This window comes from Syngnathus typhle, linkage group LG2 (genome assembly GCF_033458585.1).
Source record: "Syngnathus typhle isolate RoL2023-S1 ecotype Sweden linkage group LG2, RoL_Styp_1.0, whole genome shotgun sequence".
Classification (NCBI taxonomy): Eukaryota; Metazoa; Chordata; class Actinopteri; order Syngnathiformes; family Syngnathidae; genus Syngnathus; species Syngnathus typhle.
This window is the reverse complement of record NC_083739.1, coordinates 24,680,188-24,705,248: the sequence shown is the minus strand read 5'-3', so window position 1 is coordinate 24,705,248 and position 25,061 is coordinate 24,680,188. Positions and strand designations below refer to the sequence as shown.

The window sequence follows — 25,061 nt, the reverse complement described above, 5'->3', positions numbered from 1 at the left end:
ACTACGTTGTAGGTTCAGGGACTTATTGTGTTATTGCTGGGTACCGTAAATTCCGGACTATTAGCCGCACCGGACTATAAACCGCACCAGCTAAAATTGGGGGATATTTTAGTTTTTTTCTTATATAAGCCGCACCGGACTATAAGCCGCACGTGCACACGCGTATTTTACAAAGAAAGACCGTTCACAGAAAGCCTTTTTAAAGTTTTAATAACATACTTTAACATGTCTTTCTAAACATTGCCTGTGACGCAGCAGTAGTACCGCAGCAACACGGAAGTGTGCACGCAAGTTATTAACAAAGAAAGACTGGACACAGAAAGCTTTTTTAAAGTTTTAATAACATACCTTAACATTTCTTTCCAACGGGAGTTATTAACAAAGAAAGACTGGACACAGAAAGCTTTTTTAAAGTTTTAATAACATACCTTAACATTTCTTTCCAAACACTGCCCGGACTAATAGACTGACAAGACTAATAGGGCTGGATTAAAAAAAAACATACCCGGTAAAAGTCACTGAGACGCGGCGGTAACACAGCACCAACAGGGCTCGTTAAAAAACATACCAGTAAATGTAAAAAAAGAGCTTCATCGTCTTCATCTTCCTCCTGTGCAATGGTGAAACCAGCCTTCCTCCTCAGCGTCCGATTGGAATAGCGTTAGATATCCTTCGCCTCACACTTTATCAGTCTCTCTTTCGTCGTCGCTTTTATTCAAAGTCAAAGTCAAAGTCTGCTTTATTGTCAACTTCTTCACATGCCGAGACACACAAAGAGATCAAAATTACGTTTTCTCTATCCCACGGTGATAAGACATATTACACGATGGACATACAAGTAAACGACGCAATATAAAAAACAAGAAGGCACAAACAATAAATAATAAGAGTAATAATAAATAATAAATAAACAGATAACACAACAAATAAGAGCCAGTGTGCATACAGACAGTAAAAGTACAGGACGCTACGCAGAACGGGGAAGCGAGTTCAGGATCCTAACAGCCTGGAGTATGAAGCTGTTTGAGAATCTGGTGGTGCGGGAGCGCAGGCCTCTGTACCTCTTCCCAGAGGGCAGAAGCTCGAATAGAGTGAGCGGGGTGACTCACATCACTCGCAATCGTGGTCGCCTTGCGGGTGAGATGGGAGGTGTAAATGTCCTTCAAGGAGGGGAGCGAAGCACCAATAATCTTACCAGCCGTGTTCACTATGCGCTGCAGGGCCTTCAAGTTGTAGTCAGTGCAGCCGCCACCCCAAACAGCAATACAGCTGGAGAGGATGCTCTCAATGGTGCCGCGGTAAAACGTAGTCATGACGCCGGAGGAGCGCTCGCTCGCCTGAGTTTCCGCTGGGCTTTCTTTGCCAGTGATGCGGTGTTGGTGGACCAGGAGAGATCCTCACTGATGTGCACCCCCAGGAACTTGGCGCTGTTCACTCTCTCCACCACAGCACCGTCGATGGTCAGCGGCAGGTGTTGGGTGTGACCCTTACGGAAGTCCACAACAATCTCCTTGGTCTTGTCGACGTTCAGCAGGAGGTTGTTGTCCCTGCACCACGTGGTCAGAAGGTCAACCTCCAGCCTGTATTGAGTCTCGTCTCCCTTGGTGATGAGACCCACCAGAGTCGTGTCGTCAGCAAACTTCATTATACGGTTGTCGCTGTAGGTTGCAGTGCAGTCATGCGTCAGGAGGGTGAAGAGCAGCGGACTGAGCACGCAGCCTTGGGGGGCCCCCGTGCTCAGCGTGATGCTGGCGGAGATTTTGTCGCCAACACGTACCACCTGTGGCCTCTGACAGAGGAAGTCCAGTAGCCAGTTGCAGAGGTAGGTACTGAGGCCCAGCGTGTCAAGTTTGCTGATGAGGCGTTGTGGCACAATGGTGTTGAAGGCAGAACTGAAGTCCACAAACAGCAATCTCACATACGAGTCCCTTCTCTCCAGGTGGGTGAGGGCCGAGTGGAGGGCAGAGCAGATGGCATCCTCAGAGGACCGTTTGGCTCGGTACGCAAACTGGAAGGGGTCAATGGTGGGGGGGAGAACGGATCGGATGTGCTCCATGACAAGCCGCTCAAAGCACTTCATGATGATGGCCGTAAGTGCCACGGGGCGGTAGTCATTGAAGCAGGACGGAGCGGGTTTCTTCGGCACAGGTACGATGGTGGCAGCTTTGAAACACGACCGGACGATGGCCTGCTGCAGGGAAGTGTTAAAGATGTCTGTGAAGACATCCGTCAGCTCACCAGCGCAGTCCTTCAGCGCTCGACCCGGGATGTTGTCAGAGCCCGCCGCCTTACGGATGTTGATAGCGGCAAGCGCCCTCCTCACGCTGTCGGCGGAGAAGCACAGGGGCAGCTCGTGTGAAGGGGAGGTGGCCTTCAGCGGGCAAGTGCTGTTCTGAGCGTCAAAGCGAGCAAAGAAGCGGTTGAGGTCATTGAACAGACGGACGTCGCCTTCACAGCTCAGCGGTGCGGGCTTGTAATCCGTGATGGTCTGAATGCCCTGCCAAAGGCTCCGTGCGTCCCTGCTGTCCTTGAAGGGGGCGGTAATTTTGCACAAGAACGCCCTCTTTGCATCTTTGATGCCCCGTGACAGGTCAGCCCTCGCAGTCCTCAAGCCAGCCTCATCCCCCGCTCTAAAGGCTTTGTCCCTGGCCCTCAGCAGCCTGAAGACAGCACCTGTCAGCCATGGCTTCCGGTTAGCCCGAGTGACAATGGATTTTGAGAGAGTCACATCATCAATGCACTTCCTGATGTAGGAAGAAACAGAGTCAGTATACTCCTCAATGTCTGTCCGATCGTCGCAAGTGGCAGCCCTCCTAAACATGTCCCAGTCAGTAGAGCCAAAGCGGTCACGCAGTGCATCAGAGGCACCCTCAGGCCACACCCGTACCTGCTTGCGAACTGGCCTGGACGCCCTCACCATTTGTCTGTATGCGGGCAAAAGCATAACAGTGATATGGTCAGAAAGTCCAAGATGGGGGAGGGGGGCGGCTTTGAAAGCTCCTTTATGCGAAGAGTAGACCAGGTCCAGGAAGCTGTCGCCACGCGTAGGAAAATTAACATGGTGGTGAAGCCTCGGAAAAACAGACTTCAGGTTAGCATGATTAAAATCCCCAGCGAAGATGGTGAAACAGTCAGGGTGCGCTGTCTGTTGTTCACTGACAGCCTGGTACAGTTCACTAAGAGCCGCGATCCTGTCGCCTTCGATGTTGGAAGGCGGGATGTAAACCGCGACTAGCAGAATCGCGGTAAATTCCCTTGGCAGGTAAAAAGGACGGCACTTAATGATCACGAACTCCGCCAGTGGCGAGCAGTGCTTGCATACCACTACAGAGTCCCGGCACCATTCGTCACGGATGTAGACGCATATTCCACCTCCACGAGATTTCCCCCCTTGTACAATGGCCCGGTCCGCCCGATAGCACGCTAGCCGCTCCAGATGTACGGCAGAGTCCGGAATGTTGACAGTCAACAAAGTCTCAGTGAACACGAGCACACAGCAGTCCCGCACTGTCCGGTTTGTAGATCGCAGCAAGCAAATGTAATCCATTTTGTTGTCCAGCGATCGAACATTCGCCAGAAGAATGGAAGGCATTCCTTTGAGTGTGATGAGGGTCTGTTCATGGTAATTTTATTCATGCAGGAAGCGCTAAATTACATTAAACTAGCGAGCGACACGTTTCGCTCCAGAGTCGACGGGACCACGAAATAAAGAAAAGGGTTACGCTACCGTCTTGACAAACTAGCACGTCTTCTTCGGCGCATTATCTCTCCTTCGTCTGTCTTGCTCTTGCTTCCTGCTAGAGCGCCCCGGAGGCCGTAAAAATCCATAAATACGCCCCGCCGCCATTTAAGCTCTATTTCCCTATTTGACAGCCAAATCGATTGCTTTTAACTTAAAAGCTGCATCAAATGATTTCTTCGTGTGTTTTCCATGAGGGTGTGTGCGTGATGCGCGAAATGTTCAAAACACAAACTAGCACGTCTTCTTTGGCGCATTATTTCTTATTATTATTTCTTCTTCGTCTGTCTCGCTGACAAACAAAGAAGAAATTGTAGTGGGTTTACATAATTCACCCGGAACCTAAATTCACGTTACATAGTTCCGGTGGGACAGTTTACACGTGTGGGAATTTCCTGTTTAGTTTAGTGTGTGTGTTAGGATCTCAAAGGGAAAAGAGTCTGGCCGTTGTTGAATGAGAATAATTATAAATGACATTAAAACAACTGCCGTTGGCATCGTCGTTTGTCACGCCGCCTCCGACTCCAGTCCTTGCACACCACAAAATAATAATAATAATAATAATAATAAGAAGCAAGAGCGACTTGCTTCCTGCGAGAGCGCCCCCTGGAGGCCGTAAAAATCCATAAATACCCCGCGCCGCCATTTAAGCCTCGGGGTTCAAAGTAACCTTCTGAATAAAATGCATTAAAAGTTCACGTTCATTACAACTTGTTTTTGATGAGCAAAATGTCAGAAGAATTTAATTTAAATGCTGATTGATTGGGTTTTACTCTTTTTTTTACTCTTATTATTTATTGTTTGTGCCTTCTTGTTTTTTATATTGCGTCGTTTACTTGTATGTCTATCGTGTAATATGTCTTATCACCATGGGATGCTAAACGTAAACATTGATCTATATCGCCCGTTTTTGACCTCGGACATTAGACGCGACTTTATTTTGAAATCCAGTTCATTGTTGCTTGCTTCCTCTTTCCGGGAGCGTGTTGTGTTGTGAGCAGAGCAGGCACGTGAAAGGGGAGCGGACAACTACGCGGCTCCTGGGCTGATGCTATGGCTAGTGTCCAAGAAGACGAGGAAATTTGCTCGCCTTTAGGCTTCAAGTCATTAGTTTGGAAGCACTTTGTAATTTCCTAAATAAAGGGTTTGCAGTACCTTGTTGATTTTGCGTATGAATTGTTATAAATCAGGATATTGTTCTATATCGATCGTAGAGCACTATATCGTGATGTATCATGAATGAATCACAGCAGCCTTTAAGATATCGGCAAATATCGTATCGTGCGTCTTTGTATCGATATGATATCGTATCGTGACAAAACCCGCGATTTACACCCCTCGTCACAAGCAACACAGCCAGAATAAGCAGCAGCCATAGCAGTGTTTCAAAATAGTATTTTTGTTGTTGTTTTTTTCTTCAAGATACCGCAGTGTATAAAAGTGAAATTTATTTTTTATTTTTTTTGCCATTTTTCACATGTCCTGAGTGTTGTTAGTCACCTAAATGTAAAATTCCTTGTTTGGCACGCTCAAACATGGCGAATAAAAAACTCTTAAATCTTGAATCTTGAAGTGATTCAAGTCATCACAAAAATCACGAAAAAATCCTTATATAAGCCGCACCTGACTATAAGCCGCAGGGTTCAAAATTTTGGAAAAAAGTCGCGGCTTATAGTCCGGAATTTACGGTAATTACTTTATGGGCCTCTTAAATTCTTAAAAAAGACAAGTTGGTTGCATTTTAGGCAGTTATTAATTGGCTGTTAATACATTGTGGACTTTAGATGTCAATAAATGGATGAGTACGTTACCTCTCCATTTTCCAAAGGAACGATTCGGGAATATTCGGTGCTGCAAATTATGTCGTTGTCGTTGTAGATCCTTTCGATGGTTTGCTGTCCGAAGCGCTCAATGCAGTCTCGCTTGGTGGCTACGCACACACGCACGCACACACACACACACACACACACACACACACACACACACACACACACAATAACATTGATTTGAATCGTTGACGTCTTTGTTCATCCCACAAGTCCCTAAACGTCCCTGCCCATTTCTAAGTGCCACAATGACATTGTTTACTCCATTTACTTACTTACTGATTATTTATTTAAGATTCATATGTACAATTCTAAAATTAAAAAATATGTAAACTAATGAAGCTGATGAATGGTTGTCTGCCACGTCGCCCAATCCCTTCCAGCTTCAGGATTTTGGCTAGACCACTGTATACCAGATATTTTGAATTGTGTTTTTCCTTTGGAGAGCTGTGTTTGATCTTTTATCTATTTGGTAGTTTTTCTTATTTTCATTAGGTTTAAAAAGATTATCAAAATTGATTTACAGTACAGTCAAACCTCTACATATGAATTTAATTCATTCCGGGACCTACTTCATATAATGAAATACAGTCAAACCTCTACATACGATTGCTTAAACATATGAATTTTTCAACATACGACGTGAAATTTGATCAATTATTTGACTCAATATCCGAAATAATTCCCAACATACGACGTCATCATGGTTAGCCCGCTAGACAGTGGCACGTCAGGGTGACGTCAGATAGTGTCCCAAGAAGGCAAACACAAATGGTAGAAATGGTCAAAAAATTAAAAAGGTGATGTTTTCCTTACTATTAAAACATGAAATTATAACAAAACATGAACGCAGAGTGCATGTGAGTGATCTTGCAAATCAATATGGTCGAAACATGTCAACAATTTCGACGGTCAAGCAACGACGACTAAGTAGAAGGAAGCCCTCAATGCGGTCAAGCCATCCAAGGGATCACCATCATCTCTAAACGTCGCTGCCCTACCCTGGAAGCGATGGAACGCCTTCCTTTAAAAAAATCTACAAACGGGCCAAGTGATGGTGAGGAGGAGGAAAGTGAAGCAAAGAAAAGAAAGCCTGAATTGAGTGGAAATGAGGGTCAAGATGAGCTAAGTTAGTTTTAAGTTAAAGTTAAGTTAGTTTTAAGTTAACGTTATGTGAGTTGGATAAAAACTGAAAAATACGTAAAATATTAAAAGAATAAGCTAAGTTAGTTTGGAGTTCACATACTGTAAGTTACAGAACGTAGATATCGCTGTGTCTCTGAGGTACAATGATAATAAAACCCCTTTTTATTGATTATTTCTTTGTAATTTATTCATTTTTAAATCTCTCTGATATATCCATCCATCCATCTTCTTCCGCTTATCCGGGGTCGGGTCGCGGGGGCAGCAGCTTTAGGAGGGACTCCCAGACTTCTCTCTCCCCAGCCACTTCATCTAGCTCATCCCGGGGGAACCCAAGGCGTTCCCAGGCCACCTGAGAGACATAGTCTCTCCAGCGCGTCCTGGGTCATCCACGGCGTCTCCTGCCGGTGGGACATGCCCGGAACATGCTGCGGATGGAAGATGGCGCCGCGGATGGCCGCCACGTTGACTTGCTCTCTGCTACTTTGTCTTATTTTGGGTGTTTTCTGCATCTTTTGCTGCCCATCCAGGATCACTTTTACCAGAGAAGAACTGTTAAACATCGGACAGTCTTCTCCTGGTACTTTCTCTCCAGTTTTCTTTGTTTGACAGAGATTTTAGCCAGAGCGGCGGCCCTATACAAGCTAGCATGCCGAAGATGGTGGCGTGGCAAGCGCGGCGGAGCCCTTGTGAAGCTGAGGCAGAGAGCGTTCCGTTCTCCCCTACCATCAATCAGGGAGGAGAATGGCACTTGTGAAAAAGCACGGAAAAGTAGCGGGGGAATAGCCAAACAATTTTGTGACCCCAAACTTTTGAACGGTAGTGTATATATTTATTTAGATAATTATTTATAGATTATATATATAATCTTCTGTGTAAAAAATCTTTTAATATATATGTAAATTTATATTCATAGATTATATATAATCTTATACAAATATAAAATATAATTTATAATATTATATTTATAATATTTAATTCATAATATTTTATTTTAATAATATTTACACTACCGTTCAAAAGTTTGGGGTCACAAAATTGTTTGGGTGACCCCAAACTTTTGGTAGTGTATATATAGTAGCGGTGGAATATATATCCATCCATCCATCCATCTTCTTCCGCTTATCCGGGGTCGGGTCGCGGCTTCAGGAGGGACTCCCAGACTTCCCTCTCCCCAGCCACTTCATCTAGCTCATCCCGGGGGATCCCAAGGCGTTCCCAGGCCAGCTGAGAGACATGGTCTCTCCAGCGCGTCCTGGGTCGTCCCCGGGGTCTCCTACCGGTGGGACATGCCCGGAACACCTCCCCAGGGAGGCGTCCAGGAGGCATCCTGATGAGATGCCCGAGCCACCTCATCTAGCTCCTCTCAACGTGGAGGAGCAGCGACTCTACTCCGACTCTCTCCCGGATGACCGAACTTCTCACCCTATCTCTAAGGGAGAGCCCGGACATCCTGCGGAGAAAACTCATTCCGGCCGCTTCTATCCGGGGTCTCGTTTTTTCGGTCACGACCCATAGCTCGTGACCATAGATGAGGGTAGGAGCGTAAATCGACCGGTAAATTGAGAGCTTTGCCTTTTGGCTCAGCTCTCTCTTTACCACGACGGACCGGTACAGAGTCTGCATTACTGCCAACGCTGCACTGATCCGCCTGTCATCCTCCCCTCACTCGTGAACAAGACCCCAAGATACTTAAACTCCTCCACTTGGGGCAGGATCTCATCCCCGATCCGGAGAGGGCATTCCACCCTTTTCCGATCGAGGACCATGGACTCGGATTTGGAGGTGCTGACCCTCATCCCGACCGCTTCACACTCGGCTGCGAACCGCTCCAGTGAGAGCTGGAGATCACGGCCTGAAGAAGCCAACAGCACCACGTCGTCTGCAAAAAGCAGAGACGCGATGCTGAGGTCCCCAAACCGGACACCCTCAAAGACTTGCGTTTTGCGAGTGGAGGTTACGAGACGTAACGTAAGGAACAACTAGGTCGACAAGATATGAAGGCGCTAAGCCATGCAATGAATTATTGGTTAATAGGAGAACCTTGAAGTCACATCTTAAATGGACCGGGAGCCAATGTAAGTTGGCTAATATTGGGGTAACCTGATCAGATTTTCTTGACCGTGAGAGCAGCCTTGCAGCAGCATTTTGTACTAACTGTAGACTTTTGATACTGGACTTAGGAAGACCAGAGAATAATAAGGGTGTAACTATTCATCGATACACATCGATAAATCGATATAATCCTCTACGATTTATTGGCATCGATGCTAAACGTAAACATCGATTTATATCGCCGTGTTTGACCTCGGACATTAGACGCGACTTTATTTTGAAATCCAGTTCATTGTTGCTTGCTTCCTCTTTCCGGGAGCAGTGCGCGGCGTTGTTGTGTTGTGAGCAGAGCAGGCACGTGAAAGGGGAGTCGACAGTACGCGGCTCCTGGGCTGGTGCTATGGCTAGTGTCCAAAAAGACGAGGAAATTTGCTCCCCTTTAGGCTTCAAGTCATTCGTTTGGAAGCACTTTGGATTCCAAAGAAAAGATGGCTCAACGGACAAAACACGTGCAGTTTGTAAATCCTGCCATGCGGTGATCAAATATTCAGGGAACACCACAAATCTCACCGCACATTTAAAGAAAAAACACGACATCTCGCCCTCAAGCAGCGGCCGCGAAAACAACACGGACACGACGCCCTCCGTGAGCACATTTTTCCCCCAAATGCTAAGTAAAAACTCTGAACAAGCTAAATCCATCACTGCTGCAATTTCATATTATATTTGTAAAGACTTGAGACCGTTTAGTAGCGTGGAGGGTGAAGGATTTTCCGAGTTGATGAATACGCTAGAGCCCAGATATACAGTACCATCGAGAAACATGGCACCACGTCTATATACCCGTGCTAAAGCGGAGGTATTACACGAACTAAAGGAAGCAGAACGGGTTGCTATCACTACAGATGGATGGACTTCTCGCTCAACTGAAGCCTACATTACGGTCACTTGCCACTACATTGATACAGCATGGACGCTAAAAAACTACGTGCTTCAGACTCGCGTTTTACTCTCACACAGGAGCGAACCTAGCCTCTGTCCTAAACGAAGCATGTGAAGAATGGCACATTGCAGATAAAAACCCAGCTCTTGTAACTGACAATGCCAGCAACATGACCGTAGCAGGAATAGAGGCGCATCTGTCACCGCACATAAAATGTTTTGGACATACTATCAACTTGGCAACTCAAAAAGGACTCAAATGCAATGATGCCACCCGTCTTTTAGGTAGAGTACGTCGTGTTGTGGGTTTTTTTCACCGCAGCACGCTGGCCAATGCTGTGTTAAAAGATAAACAAATACTACTTGAACTCCCACCACACAAACTCATCCAAGATGTCATCACACGTTGGAACAGCTCGTTTGATATGCTGGAGCGTTTTTTGGAGCAACAGGCTGCTGTGTGTGCTACACATCTTGACCAAAAAATCAGAAAGTCGATGAAAAATGATTTACAAACACTAAATGAAGATGACATATCCACAGCTGAAGAAATTATACAGTTACTGAAGCCTGTGAAAACTGCAAATACAATAATGTGTGAGGAGGCACAACCAACTATCTCAGTCATTGCTCCACTTAAAAGTAAGTTGATTGAACATTTCAGTGTCTGTGAGGATGACATACCACTGATCGAAGAAATGAAACAAACAATGGCCAAAGAGCTCGAGCATCGTTACACAGATGTCCAAGAAGTATTAAACACTGCAGCTGCCCTTGATGCAAGATTCAATCCCCCTGCCCTTTCTGTGCGAAGAGGAGAGGGATGCCACATTCAAGAATATCATAAATGAGGCTACACAGCTGTGGGACCAAAAAGTAAGTAAGATTAAATACTAGCACATGATAAATGTATTACCAGATAATTATTAACAATGCACATATTTTTTCGGTTCATAGGAAGACACACAGGCTCATGATGGCACTGCAATGGAGGAAACTCACACAACACACCCATTTGAAGAGGCATGTGATGATGAGCTCCATGCTTCAGGTGTGTGTTTTCTGCATAATTAAATAACACCTAATTATTATAAATACTGCTTTTTCAAAGTTTTGCTATGAATGGGAGATTTGAAACTGGACTATAATTACTGAGACAGTCCGGGTCGAGATTTGGTCGCTTAAGAAGCGGTTTAATGATAGCGGTTTTAAAGGCTGTTGGCACTATACCAGAGGAGACAGACAGCTTAATTATATTTAAGATGGACGGTCCTAAAATTTAAAATAATTCTTTAAATAGTTTGGCTGGAAGTGGGTTGAATAAACATGTTGTTTGTTTAGCCACACTAACCAATTGTGTAAGCCTTTGAAGGGACACGCTTTTAGAATTTGAGAGGGTTATTGCATGATCGTCCGCGCCGGCAATCGGCGGTCTCGACTGAGCGATTGGAACGGTCATCTTGATCTCATCCCTAATGGATTCAATCTTTCGAAAAATTTCATGAACTCGTCAACTGAGTGGAAGGAGCTATCGGAGGTCGGCTGGCGTAGTGTTAACTTTGCTACTGTATCAAATAAGTATTTAGGATTATTTAGGATTGTTTTGATTGAGATTATTAACGTGCGAGAAATAATTAATTTTTGCTAAAATAAGCTCATCTTTATATTTCAGGAGGCTGTCACGCCATGCCTGATGGAAAACCTCAAGTTTGGTTAAACGGCATTTGCGCTCATGCTTTCTACATAATTGCTTAAGCGTACGTGTTTCATCTGTGAACCACAGAGTAGGCATTCTACGGCGAGTTTTCAGACGTAGTGGCGCTACAGAGTCGATGGCATTTAACAATGTCGCATTGAATTCATTTGTAAGATTATCAATAGAACCGATATATGCGGGAAATATGGCAGTTGCCTGCGGCAGTAACTCAGATAACGCAGTCGCAGTTACGGAGTTAATATTACGGCTGCTGTAATTCTGATTGCCCTCGTCATTGACAAAGAACTAAGATTTAAAATGTTATTAAGTAATGATCAGACATAACAGTAGTGTATGGCAGTACTGTTATATTTGAGGTTGCCAGTCCTCGGGATAATATCAGAGCTGAGGTATTTCCATTCTTATGCGTTGCTGCCTGTATGGCTTGCGTAAAACCAAACATATCTATTAAAGCCTGAAACGCCGAAGTAAGTGGCTCTGACGGTAAATTCATGTGGATGTTGAAATCGCTCATAATTATTATATCATCCGCATTTTTCACTAGATCAGCCACGAATTCTGAAAATTCACCGAGGAAGCCAGAGTGAGCCCCGGGTGGACGGTAAATAACACCATGATAAAATGACGGTAAAGCGGTGGATCGGACAGTGAGAACTTCAAATGTTTTAAATACATTAATCGAACAAAGCCTAAATCTAAGATCGGAATTAGAGACGAGAGCGACATCCCCACCCTTTTTTCGAGGATGCGACCCATGCGAGCTCACAAAATCTGGAGGCGAGGATTCATTAAGGGGCAGCAGTTCATTATGTTTTAACCAGGTCTCGAGACCAAAAATGTTTAGTTTACGGTCTGTGATGAGGTCATCAACGAGTACTGCTTTTGAATGAACTTATCTAATATTCATAAAACCGAGTTTGAGTCTAGTCGGTAGATCAGGGTTCGTATCTATCGGAGGATTTTTAAACGGAATACGAGTAAGATTGTGTTGTCTAGGCCCAACATTACCTCTAAAATGTTTATTAGCGCGGCGGTTAGATACAACCATAGGAATTTGATAGTTAATATTCGGCAAACATGTAATATTATCTGGAACAGGCACCGTTCCATCAACGTGACCGGTCAGGGTGGAGTGATTGGATGTGTCTACTACCTCAGTAGTCAAAGTCAGCTTTATTGTCAATCCCTTCATGCCAAGACACATAAAGAAACCGAAATTCCGTTTGCTCCATCCCACGGTGACGAGACACAGTACACGATAAACATACAATTAGACGACACAAAATAAAAACAAGAAGGCACAAACAATACATAATAAATAATAAATAAATAAAATGAGTGATGAATAAATAATAAACAAATATCCCAATAAATAAGAGGAGCAAAACTGAGCCAGTGAGCGTACAGCAGACAGCAAGCATAGCGCTAAGTACAGGACGCTACGCAGAAAGGGGGGGGGCGAGTTCAGGATCCTAACAGCCTGGAGTATGAAGCTGTTGGAGAGTCTGGTGGTGCGGGAGCGCAGGCTCCTGTACCTCTTCCCAGAGGGCAGAAGCTCAAAAAAAGAGTGAGCGGGGTGACTCACATCACTCACAATCGTGGTCGCCTTGCGGGTGAGATGGGACGTGTAAATGTCCTTCAAGGAGGGGAGCGAAGCACCAATTATCTTACCAGCCGTGTTCACTATGCGCTGCAGGGCCTTCAAGTTGTAGTCAGTGCAGCCGCCACCCCAAACAGCAATACAGCTGGAGAGGACGCTCTCAATGGTGCCGCAGTCATAACGGCCGGAGGAGCGCTCGCTCGCCTGAGTTTCCGCAGGAAGTACCTGTACTCGCGTTGGGCGGCGTTGGGCTTTCTTCGCCAGTGATGCGGTGTTGGTGGACCAGGAGAGATCCTCACTGATGTGCACCCCCAGGAACTTGGCGCTGCTCACTCTCTCCACCACAGCACCGGCGATGGTCAGCGGCAGCTGTTGGGTGTGACCCTTCCGAAAGTCCACAACAATCTCCTTGGTCTTGTCGACGTTCAGCAGGAGGTTGTTGTCCCTGCACCACATGGACAGAAGGTCAACCTCCAGCCTGTATTGAGTCTCGTCTCCCTTGGTGATGAGACCCACCAGAGTCGTGTCGTCAGCAAACTTTACTATGCGGTTGTCGCTGTAGGTTGCAGTGCAGTCATGCGTCAGGAGGGTGAAGAGCAGCGGACTGAGCACGCACCCTTGGGGGGCCCCCGTGCTCAGCGTGATGCTGGCGGAGATTTTGTCGCCAACACGTACCACCTGCAGCCTCTGACAGAGGAAGTCCAGTAGCCAGTTGCAGAGGTAGGTACTGAGGCCCAGCGTGTCAAGTTTGCTGATGAGGCGTTGTGGCACAATGGTGTTGAAGGCAGAACTGAAGTCCACAAACAGCAATCTTACATACGAGTCCCTTCTCTCCAGGCGGGTGAGGGCCGAGTGGAGGGCAGAGCAGATGGCATCGTCAGAGGACCGTTTGGCTCGGTACGCAAACTGGAAGGGGTCAATGGTGGGGGGGAGAACGGATCAGATGTGCTCCATGACAAGCCGCTCAAAGCACTTCATGCTGATGGGCGTAAGTGCCACGGGGCGGTAGTCATTGAAGCAGGACGGAGCAGGTTTCTTCGGCACAGGTACAATGGTGGCAGCTTTGAAACACGAAGGGACGATGGCCTGCTGCAGGGAAGTGTTAAAGATGTCCGTGAAGACACCCGTCAGCTCACCAGCGCAGTCCTTCAGCGCTCGACCCGGGATGTTGTCAGGGCCCGCCGCCTTACGGATGTTGATGCCGGCAAGCGCCCTCCTCACGCTGTCGGCGGAGAGGCACAGGGGCAGCTCGTGTGAAGGGGGAGTGGCCTTCAGCGGGCAAGTGCTGTTCTGAGCGTCGAAGCGAGCAAAGAAGCGGTTAAGGTCAATGAGCAGACGGACGTCACCTTCACAGCTCTGCGGCGCGGGCTTGTAATCTGTGATGGTCTGAATGCCCTGCCAAAGGCTCCGTGCATCCCTGCTGTCCTTGAAGTGGGCGGTAATTTTGCACGAGAACGCCCTCTTTGCTTCTTTGATGCCCCGGGACAGGTCGGCTTTCGCAGTCCTCAAGCCAGCCTCATCCCCCGCTCTAAAGGCTTTGTCCCTGGCCCTCAGCAGCCTGAAGACAGCACCTGTTAGCCATGGCTTCCGGTTAGCCCGAGTGACGATGGATTTTGAGAGAGTCACATCATCAATGCACTTCCTGATGTAGGAGGAAACAGTCAGTATCCTCCTCAATGTCTGTCCGATCGTCGCAAGTGGCAGCCCTCCTAAACATGTCCCAGTCAGTAGAGCCAAAGGAGTCACGAAGCGCATCAGAGGCACCCTCAGGCCACACCCGTACCTGCTTGCGAACTGGCCTGGACGCTCACCATTTGTCTGTATGCGGGCAAAAGCATAACAGTGATATGGTCAGAAGGTCCAAGATGGGGGAGGGGGGCGACTTTGAAAGCTCCTTTATGCGAAGAGTAGACCAGGTCCAGGAAGCTGTCGCCACGCGTAGGAAAATTAACATGCTGGTGAAGCCTCGGAAAAACAGACTTCAGGTTAGCATGATTAAAATCCCCAGCGAAGATGGTGAAACCGTCAGGGTGCGCTGTCTGTTGGTCACTGACAGCCTGGTACAGTTCACTAAGAGCCGCGATCCTGTCGCCTTCGATGTTGGAAGGCGGGATGTAAACCGCGACTAGCAGAATCGCGGTAAATTCCCTTGGCAGGTAAAAAGGACGGCACTTAATGATCACGAACTCCGCCAGAGGCGAGCAGTGCTTGCATACCACTACAGAGTCCCGGCACCATTCGTCACGGATGTAGACGCATATTCCACCGCCACGAGATTTTCCCCCTTGTACAATGGCCCGGTCCGCCCGATGGCACGCCAGCCGCTCCAGATGTACAGCTGAGTCCGGAATGTTGACGGTCAACCAATTCTCAGTGAACACGAGCACACAGCAGTCAGGCACTGTCCGGTTTGTAGATCGCAGCAAGCGAATGTAATCCGTTTTGTTGTCCATCGATCGAACATTCGCCAGAAGAATGGAAGGCACGGCCGGGCGAGCCGGGTTGGCTGCCAGCCTGGCCCGGACGCCTCCGCGCTTGCTCCTCTTCAGCCTCCTTGCACACCGCTTTCGACGCTTCCCAACCGGGGGAGGAATAGCAGACGAGTCCGGCGACGCTTCAGGACGTAGCAGTCCGAGCTCCTTTAATGTCCCCGCATCCAGAACTCGACAAAACTCGCTTTCGCCGATGTCGAGCAGAACCTGCCTGCCGTAACTGTAGCACGACTCAGAACGACGAGACGAACACATAAAACTGCCGGACAAACACTCATTAGACGAACAAAACACTGTTCGGGCGGGACAGAGAGAGGTCGCTGCGTATGCACGCGCCGCCATCTTGAAGTATACTGTAGCACTATTCAAACTGTGGCGCTTGAGTCTCCACAAGAAGCTATGTGCATGCTGGGAATTTAGCCTAGCGCTAGTTAACTTTAACTTAACAGACTCCAAACCCATCCTAACAGGTGGCCTAGTCACTTGTGACCCGGCCTGCTCTGTCATGTAACATGGAGTGTGGGGGGGAATAAATGGTGCAAAAAGTGAGTATGGATTGCTCCCAGGAATAAATTGGCGGAGCTGACATTCCAAATTTTAACAGCAGATGGTGCAAAATTTGAGTTGGGAATTATTGAATGAATTGGCAAAGCTGAAATTTCAAAATTTTCCAATAGATGGAGCCATACCGTTGCAGGGGACCAAAATGGTGCGCGGTCGGATTATGAGTCACACATGGAAGCACAAATGTGGTTTTTATTTTATTCTATTTTATTTTATTTTACTTGCTTGGCTAAAATATATTCTGTAACCGCTTAAAGCAATATTATCACAGAATTAGACTAAGCTGCCCACCCATATAAGAATAGGGGTGTGTTAAAAATTGTTGGAAAGGGTGAAACAAATGAGTTCTTATTTTCTTTTGATTTTATTTTATTTTATTTGCTTGGCTGAAATATATTCTGTAACAGCATAAAGCAATATTATCACACAATTAGGAAAAGAGGCCCACCACGAAGTGGTGTGTTAAAAAATGTTTAAAAGATTAATTTAAGGGTTTTGATTTCTGATTTAATGGTTAAGTAAAGTGTAACTTTGAAGTATTGGTTTTATAAAAAGAAAAGTGAAGAAAAGAGGAAGTAGTGCTTGCCAGAGTTTCTGCAGAATTTTGGTGGAAAGAGAGTGGGGCGGAAACAGCTGCTCGAAAAACCGCAGGGTTATGAGCGTGGGAAACTGGACAATATAGAGGCCAGCGAAAAAGGGGGGGGCCAGAGAAGTCTATAAAAAGGTCGCCTCTCTCCCGGACCGCGGTGATTCCCGAAGAAGCTCGTAGGAGTTTCAAGACTTTTTCCAAAGCCTTCGAGATCTTTGTGTGAGACGCAAGATTGCTGGCATGGATTAACTTGGATTTACTCAAAAGAATTGGACTGGACAACTTTGCTTGAGAAACTAGGTGAGGGGACCGACTCTTTCTGTATTTCCGTGAGGGGAGGGAGACCATTACCGGGTAGTTGGTCCTCTCGAGGCCAAACTAGTTTCCAAATTGGATTTTTAGAAATAAAATCGGACTGATCACTCGACCTTATTTCCACCAAAAAATAACACCCAATTGGTACCTTCCTTTTCCTCTTTTCTGATTTAATTTTTACAATAAAAATTACTCCGGGATTGAATGATTATATTTGCAAGTGCATCAGTGAGTGGGATTGTTCAGTTTTTGGAGGATTGAGATTTGTAGTTTTATTTCATGCTTGTTCAATAAAAGTGTTTTATATACTCATTTAATTCGTTGCGCGCTAATTTGTATGATATATGCAATTGATTGTTTGTGGATGGTTTGATAAGCCGATTTATTAACGGGAGATTTTAGAATTAGTCAAAGTAAAGTGACCTGTCATGAATGTCTCAAACAGAAATCTATATTCCTTGAAAGAGTGAGGGCGCCTTCACGGTTAGGATGAAGGCCATCCTTCCTCAGCAGGTCGGGGTGGCCCCAGAAGGAGGAGTTATCTATAAAATACAGTCCCTGCTTCTTACAGAAATTAGTAGGGGTGTAAATCGCGGGTTTTGTCACAATACGATATAATATCGATACAAAGAATTACGATACGATATTTGCCGATATCTTAAAGCCTGCTGCGATTCATTCACTATATTGTGATATAGTGCTCTACGATCGATTCTTTTTTTTTTAATAAAAAATATAGAACAATAACCTGATTTATAACAATTCATACGCAAAATCAACAAGGTACTGCAAACTCTTTATTTAGGAAATCACAAGAGTATCGTAGTATACAAAGTGCTTATTTTAACACTGAACTTTGATGTCGTGTTTTTTCTTTAAATGTGCGGCGAGATTTGTGCTCCCTGAATATTTGATTACCGCATGGCAGGATTTACAAACTGCACGTGTCTTGTCCGTTGAGCCATCTTTTCTTTGGAATCCAAAGTGCTTCCAAACGAATGACTTGAAGCCTAAAGGGGAGCCAATTTCCTCGTCTTTTTGGACACTAGCCATAGCACCAGCCCAGGAGCCGCGTACTAGGTGTCCACTCCCCTTTCATGTGCCTGCTCTGCTCACAACACAACAACGCCGCGGCGCGCACTGCTCCCGGAAAGAGGAAGCAAGCAACAATGAACTGGATTTCAAAATAAAGTCGCGTCTAATGTCCGAGGTCAAACACGGCGATATAAATCGATGTTTACGTTTAGCATCGATGCCAATAAATCGTAGAGCATTATATCGATTAATCGATGTGTATCGATGTATCGTTACACCCCTAGAAATTAGCCATCCATCAATTAAGGGAAACGAATCTACTAAACCTCTCATCAGTGCCTCTCGCAGGGAGGGGGCCAGAGACAAATACTCGACGCAGACTCATCTTTCTGACGAGATCACAAGTCCTCGCTATGTTTTTCTTTGTGATCTCTGATTGCCTCATGCTAACATCATTGGAGCCAACGTATATCACTATATCACTAGTATCTAGTGTTGTTGGACCGACGCTGTTGACTAGACCTATTGCGAGCCAGCTCCCTAAGATTAGCTTCTATGTCGGGTGCTCTGGCTCCAGGGATACACATTACCGTGGCTGGATTTGTAAGCGTGATGTTTTGGGTAATGGAGTCACCTATGACCAAGGTGCGAGAGCCAGTAGACCGAGATGACTTAGGACGACTATGCGTTTTAACTGGCTCATCGCAGTTAGCAAGCCGCTTGGGGCTAATGCTAACTGGGCTAGCGGGCTGACTACAGCCCGCATCTGTGTTCGCCACATCTACGGTTAACGCACTAGTCTGCTCTAGCTAGCGTCCCGCTAGCAGGGACAACCTCTCTAAGAGAAGGGTGCAGTTGGTGCACGAAGCCGTACAAACCTCTTGATCCGCAGCCATACTTACGTGTCCAATGAATTTGTGTAATGCGACCCACAGCCAAAATCCAACAATAACTCCTTAATAAATACTGCAGATAATCACACAAAGCAATAAAACAAATGGATTATATCAGAGGGATGTAAAAAGAAATCAATTACAAAGAAATAATCAATTAAGTGTTTTTTATTGTCATTGTACCTTAGAGACACAGCGATCCATACGTTGAGTAACCGACTGTAATTTACAGTGTGTGAACTCCAAACTAACTTAGTTTATTTTTTTATATTTTATGTATTGTTTTCTATTTTTTATCATCCAATTTACCAACCTACTGTAACTTACAGTGTGTGAACTCCAAACTAACTTATTTTATTTTCTTTATCATCCAATTTACATAACATTAACATAATGCAATATATGGTGTTGGCCTTCTCACATACGACCTCACCTGCTCAGTGGCCTAGTGGTAGAGTGTCCGCCCTGAGACTGGAAGGTTGTGGGTTCAAACCGCGGCCGGGTCATACCAAAGACTATAAAAATGGGACCCATTGCCTCCCTGCTTGGCACTCAGCATTAAGGGTTGAAATTGGGGGGTTAGATCACCAAATGATTCCCGAGCGCGGCACCGCTGCTGCTCACTGCTCCCTTCTCCTCCAGGGGATGGATTAAAATCACATGGGGATGGGTTAAATGCAGAGGATGAATTTCACCACACCCAGATGTGTGTGTGACAATCATTGGCACTTTAATATGATTGTTTCAGTGATCGTTAGGGGCAACAATCTCCTTTTCCTTTATCGATACAAGCAAAAGGCGTTCCATCTCTTCCAACGTAGGCCTGGAACGTTTAGAGATGAGCTTGACCGCTTTGAGGGCTTTCTTCTGCTTAATGATCGTCAAAATTGTTTACACGTTTTTAAGTCTATATTGTTTCGCACAATCACTCACACGCACTCCGTGTTCATGTTTTCTTATGATTTCTTGTTTTGATTGAAAGGAAATTATCACCTTCTTCCTTTTTCACCACTACCATTTGCGTTAGCCTTCTTGGGACGCTACCTGATCTCATCCTGACGTGCCGCCGTCTAGCGGGCTAACCATGATGACGTCGTATGTTGGGAATGCCTTTGGATGTTAAGTCAAATATTTGGTCAAATTTCACATCGTATGTTGAAATATTTGTATGTTCAAGTGTATGTAGAGGTTTGACTTTACAAATATGAACCACATCGTGATACGTTTTTTAGCCATATCATCTAGTCCTTTGTTTAACAGTTTATTTTGTTATTTGTTAAAAATAAACTTATTAAACATGGAACTATTACGGTGTCTGGACTTGACCACGTGGAGGGATTAAAAGTCATTCTCATGTTTGCTCATTTTAGCTGACATTTGCTCTGATTACCGTTTTTTTCCATGTATAATGCGCAAAATATAACTAATTTATTGTCCTAAAATCTGGGGTGCACAAATTATTTTTATTTTATTTTTTTATCCGGATATCATACGGAGGCCGTCATTACAGATGCGCTTTCTTCTCTGCTGTTCACTTCAAACATGCTCCATACGAACACAATGCTCTCGTATTAGACGCTTGCTTGATCACCTGCTCGCTTGCTGTCACAATGTACCCTACACAAATCCGAAACATTTCTTCGCTATCGAGTTTGCATGTGCAGTGATACTGACCGGCAGAATAACATCCGGTTGTTCCCAAAGATGATCTTTTTTCTGAAATAATTTTACGTTTACGGACTTAAGTAGGAGTCAAAATTTGGGTGCGTATTATACATGGGTACAGGCTTTTTTCCAGCATCAACATGCCATTTTTAGCGTGCGCATTATACATGGGGGCGCATTACACATGGAAAAAAACGGTAATAATCATCATCATTTGTACTCACAGGAGAAGTACTGCCATGGCTGGTACGTCTGCCCGAAGTCCACCGACCTTTCTAGAACCCACAGATCTGGACGTGGAGAATTGGCGAACTTGATGAGCACATAGGCCACATGGAAGAGCTGTGCACACACACAAACACACGCACGCACACACACACACCAATAACATTGTCAGTGATATCATCCTCATCCTAACAATTATGCTAATGGACGGCAGATGTTCCTCACAGTTGCTGTTTCAGAAACAGCATTGAGCAGATCATGTAAACCTAAGAACATTATGTGTTCCGAAGAAGCATTCCATGCTAAAAGAAACATTTAATTTCTTAAAGATGTCAACATGACTGCAAAATTTCCTCTATCAGTGAGACTAGTATTAGTAGCTCCTTTTTGCTAACTTGAGTGGGCTGGTGGAGTGGGTTTTCAGTGGTCGTGTTGGGGACCCCTAAGATCTATTATCACCATGATACCCAGGTTTTCAACACTTGACCTTTTCGGCAAGTCGAGGCCCAAAAAAGGCTACTGTTGGGTAATCATCCATTTTGCATAACGCTTGTCCTGTTGTTACACATATTGCAGTCCAGGGGTGGGCAAACATTTTGACTTGCGGGCCGAATTGGGTTCTAAATTTTGACCGGGGGGCCGAACCAGGAGCAGATGGATGTAGTGTTTGTGTGAAGTAATAGAAATGACATGTAAAGGTCATTACATAAAAGGTTTTTACTTTTAGTAGGTAGCAAAGCATGGATATTCAAAAAAAGCTTTTTGAAAACAAAGACATTTATTAACAGCATTAAAAAAAAATCACCAAAAAACTACTATCAGTGATTCTCATTAACTACGACAGGGGTGGCCAACCAGTCAGAGACTAAGAGCCACATTTTTTACTGTGTACTGCATAGAGCCACATCGTAGTAGTAAAGTACCGTTTTTTTCCTTGTATAATGCGCAAAATTTAACTAATTTATTGTCCTAAAATCTGGGGTGCGCATTATACATGGGTACAAAAAAATTTTAAATTTTTTTTTTTAATTTTTTTTTTTATTTTTTTTTTAAGAAAGTCATGGTACAACAAAACCAACAACAGGACTGACCGACAAAGACGTGGAACAAAAAGACAGGGTGACATTACCAAAGACAGGAACAGAAACCAAACAGACATCATGACATCATCCGACGGTGAGCGAGGGGCAGACAGGACTTAAATACAAAACATTACATTGATTGAGGTGACACAGGAAGAGAGGGGCGACGCGAACAGAAACTATGGCAACCTAGACACATAGCAAAACTGGGGACGAGACATGACAAATCTCCCTCGAAATCAAACTTGAAATCACCTTTCTTCTTGTTTGTTGTCAATCGCGCATCGCATTCAGCCATCCTGCCCAACACACTTAGTCAGTAAAATTCATAATTGACGACACATCGTTTGATGCGATGGTGCAATCCTTGATGGTGTGTTATTGTCAAATATTGTTTGTTTTTTAATCTCCATCGCGGACCGGACGTCATACGGAGGCCCCCATTACAGATGCGCAGAACGGATGCGCAAGACACGTCAGCTATATTAAGAGCGAGAGTTGTTTTTTTCCTATTAGTTTCAATTCACAGTTTAATTAGCAGTTTCAATCAGCAAATAACAAAATGCGTATTACAGGTAATATTTTATTTCACAACACTTTGCCTTGTTCCTTTCGTCTCTGCTGTTCAAACACGCTCCATACGACCGCAATGCTCTCGTATCAGACGCTTGCTCGATCACCTGCTCGTTTGCTGTCTGTCACAATGTACCCTACACAAATCCGAAACATTTGTTGCGGCTCCGAGTCACGACGAGGGGCAAGTTTTGGTTTCCAAGGGTGTTCTTATTCCTCTTCAACGTCTCGCCCATCCAGAGCCGCCTTTTTCACGTCCGCACGCCTTTTTCACATGCGCGCACTGAGCGCGGTGGTGCCTTTACGGGCAGTCGGAGAAATCAACGCCAACAAAAAAAGTTACATCCAGCCTAGTTAAGACCAAACCAAAGACTATAAAAATGGGACCCATTGCCTCCCTGCGTGTCATTGGGACTTAAAAAAGAAAAAAAAAAATTTAAAAAAATCTTAAAAATTGGGTGCGTATTATACATGGGTGCAGGCTTTTTTCCAGCATCAACATGCCATTTTTAGGGTGCGTATTATACATGGGGGCGCATTATACACGGAAAAAAATGGTAATAAAGAAATAAATAGTATTGTTGGTTTCCCGTTTTTGCTAGTGCATCATGGACTGGAGTCAAATTTGTTGCGGTAATTCTTAGGATAGAGCCGAGGTGTCGGTCCGTTAACCTAGATCTGTGACAGGCTTTGTTGACGTTCATGTGGCTGAACGTCTGCTCACACAGGTAGGTCGAGCCAAGGTCCGCCAGGCAAATAGTGCCGCACAATTGACAAGTACAAGAGCCAGAACGAGATCAAAGCGGCCATTACTGGAGAAAGGAAGCTTTTATGCACAAATCCTCATTATGAGGGACAAAAGAAATGGGTATGATGCCGCTTTTAAATTAAAGGCAGTCGATTTGGCTCTTAACGAAGAAAATCTAGCTTCTGCATGTACTGTTGATGTTTCCTCTGGCCACTAGAGGGCACTGGGCTATTGTTGCTATTTTTTTCCCCCGGTCATGTCTTCTCCAGATCTTTACGTGTAGCTCGTATCACATTGCCAACTTTCCCCCTGTAAGTGTCCCCATTTTATTATAGGGTTGTGTGTTGCTAGAGTTCCCTGCACATTAAGTTTTTTAGGGTCGTCGCTGAGATTTATACATTTGTATGTTTGCAGAACTAGGTATGCATCCCTGACAATCCTCTTTGTGTATATTGTCTTACAAATGGTAAATAGTAAATATTTACACACCTGCGGTTTATAGTCCGGTGCGGCTTATATATGGGGGGAAAAAATGATTTCCCCTAATTTGCGGCTTATAATCAAGTGCGGTTTATAGTCCAGAAATTACGGTATACAAAAAAAAGTACTTTGATGTGATAGAACATATTTTTTCCTACTTTTGAAATTATCAAATCTTTAACTAACACTTTTTGCTTTTTAAATGATGGCTTCCCATCTGTGAAGTTCATGATTGGTGAAGCATTGACTTTATGAGTCAGATTTACAAATATATAAACCAAAACCTCCCACACACACAGGCCTTACCTTAATTTGTAGATGAAGTCCATGCGCATATCCTTCCCCACAAAAAGCTCCATTACTTTGTTGTAAAGGTCTTCCTTGTTTTCCTTTAGTATAGGCACTATTTCTTAAATTTTGGCCTCCACCCCATGAAGCTCTGATGCCATCACAGCAGTTCCGCCGTATGTTTGAGCTTTGAGATTTTCACAACAGCTGTGTTCTCCAACACAAATGTAGTTACAGCAGGGGCTTGTCTCTCATCACTCAGGTTATCAAATCCCCAAAACGCCTCTTTCACTTCACAGTCCACTTCATTTATAGCTACATAGTGCAAAATACCAGATATGTGAAATTTGTTTGTGACATCCGTGGTCTCGTCTACTTCTACAACAGGGGTCTCAAACTCAATTTACCTGGGGGCCACTCGAGGTTGAGGCTGGGCCACATTGGTTTTTTTAGGCTCTGTTAAAACTTTTAATGTTATCAAATGTAAGAAAAATAATTATGAAACAGTCAAAAATTGGTTCGTAGGTAGATGCAAAAAGAAACCCAAAAAAAAACGGGAGGCTCCGATTTGCATCTCGAAAACTTTTGACATTTGAATCAGCACCGCAAAAGACAATTTGTATCAAAATGGCGGGCCATACTAACATTAAACTTTCATATTAAGGCGAGGCCCACAAACTATCATCCCGCGGAACATAATTGGGGCCGCGAGTTTGAGACCCCAGTTCTACAGAAACAAAAGAGGGAGCATTATTCACCCGTTGGCTCACGTTACGTACCCCTTCAGTGCGGCAGAGTACTATTTGCTAACCTGTGCCTTTTTACTGCAGTTTTATGTCTCATCAGCAAAACAAAGCGTTTCACCTTTGTATTTGGAACAGGAAATGTGCAATTTCAGCGATTTTGACCAAGAATTTTAGTGATACATTAAGTGCAGTAGACAAATACTATCTTTTCCGCACCATAAGGCACACTTAAAATTCATTAATTTTCTCAAAAAATGAAGGTGCGTCTTTTAATAAGGTGCACCTTTTGTGTGGACCAAATTCCAAAACTTGTAAAGTTGTTTTGTGTGGCTTCCGCCAGACAA

The 25,061-nt window shown here is 44.8% G+C and overlaps 1 protein-coding gene across 5 annotated transcripts in view; it reads right to left on the bottom strand.

Moving 5' to 3' along the window:
* The window catches only part of lama5 (laminin, alpha 5), a 348,173-nt gene that overhangs the window by 280,046 nt on the left and 43,066 nt on the right, over positions 1–25,061 (bottom strand). For all 5 annotated transcript variants that reach the window (XM_061273125.1, XM_061273122.1, XM_061273123.1 and 2 more), the window contains 2 exons: positions 20,800–20,917; positions 5,551–5,669 (listed from right to left, as the gene is read on the bottom strand). In XM_061273125.1, coding sequence (XP_061129109.1) covers positions 5,551–5,669; positions 20,800–20,917 — 237 coding nt within the window. The remainder of the gene's footprint in view (positions 1–5,550; positions 5,670–20,799; positions 20,918–25,061) is intronic.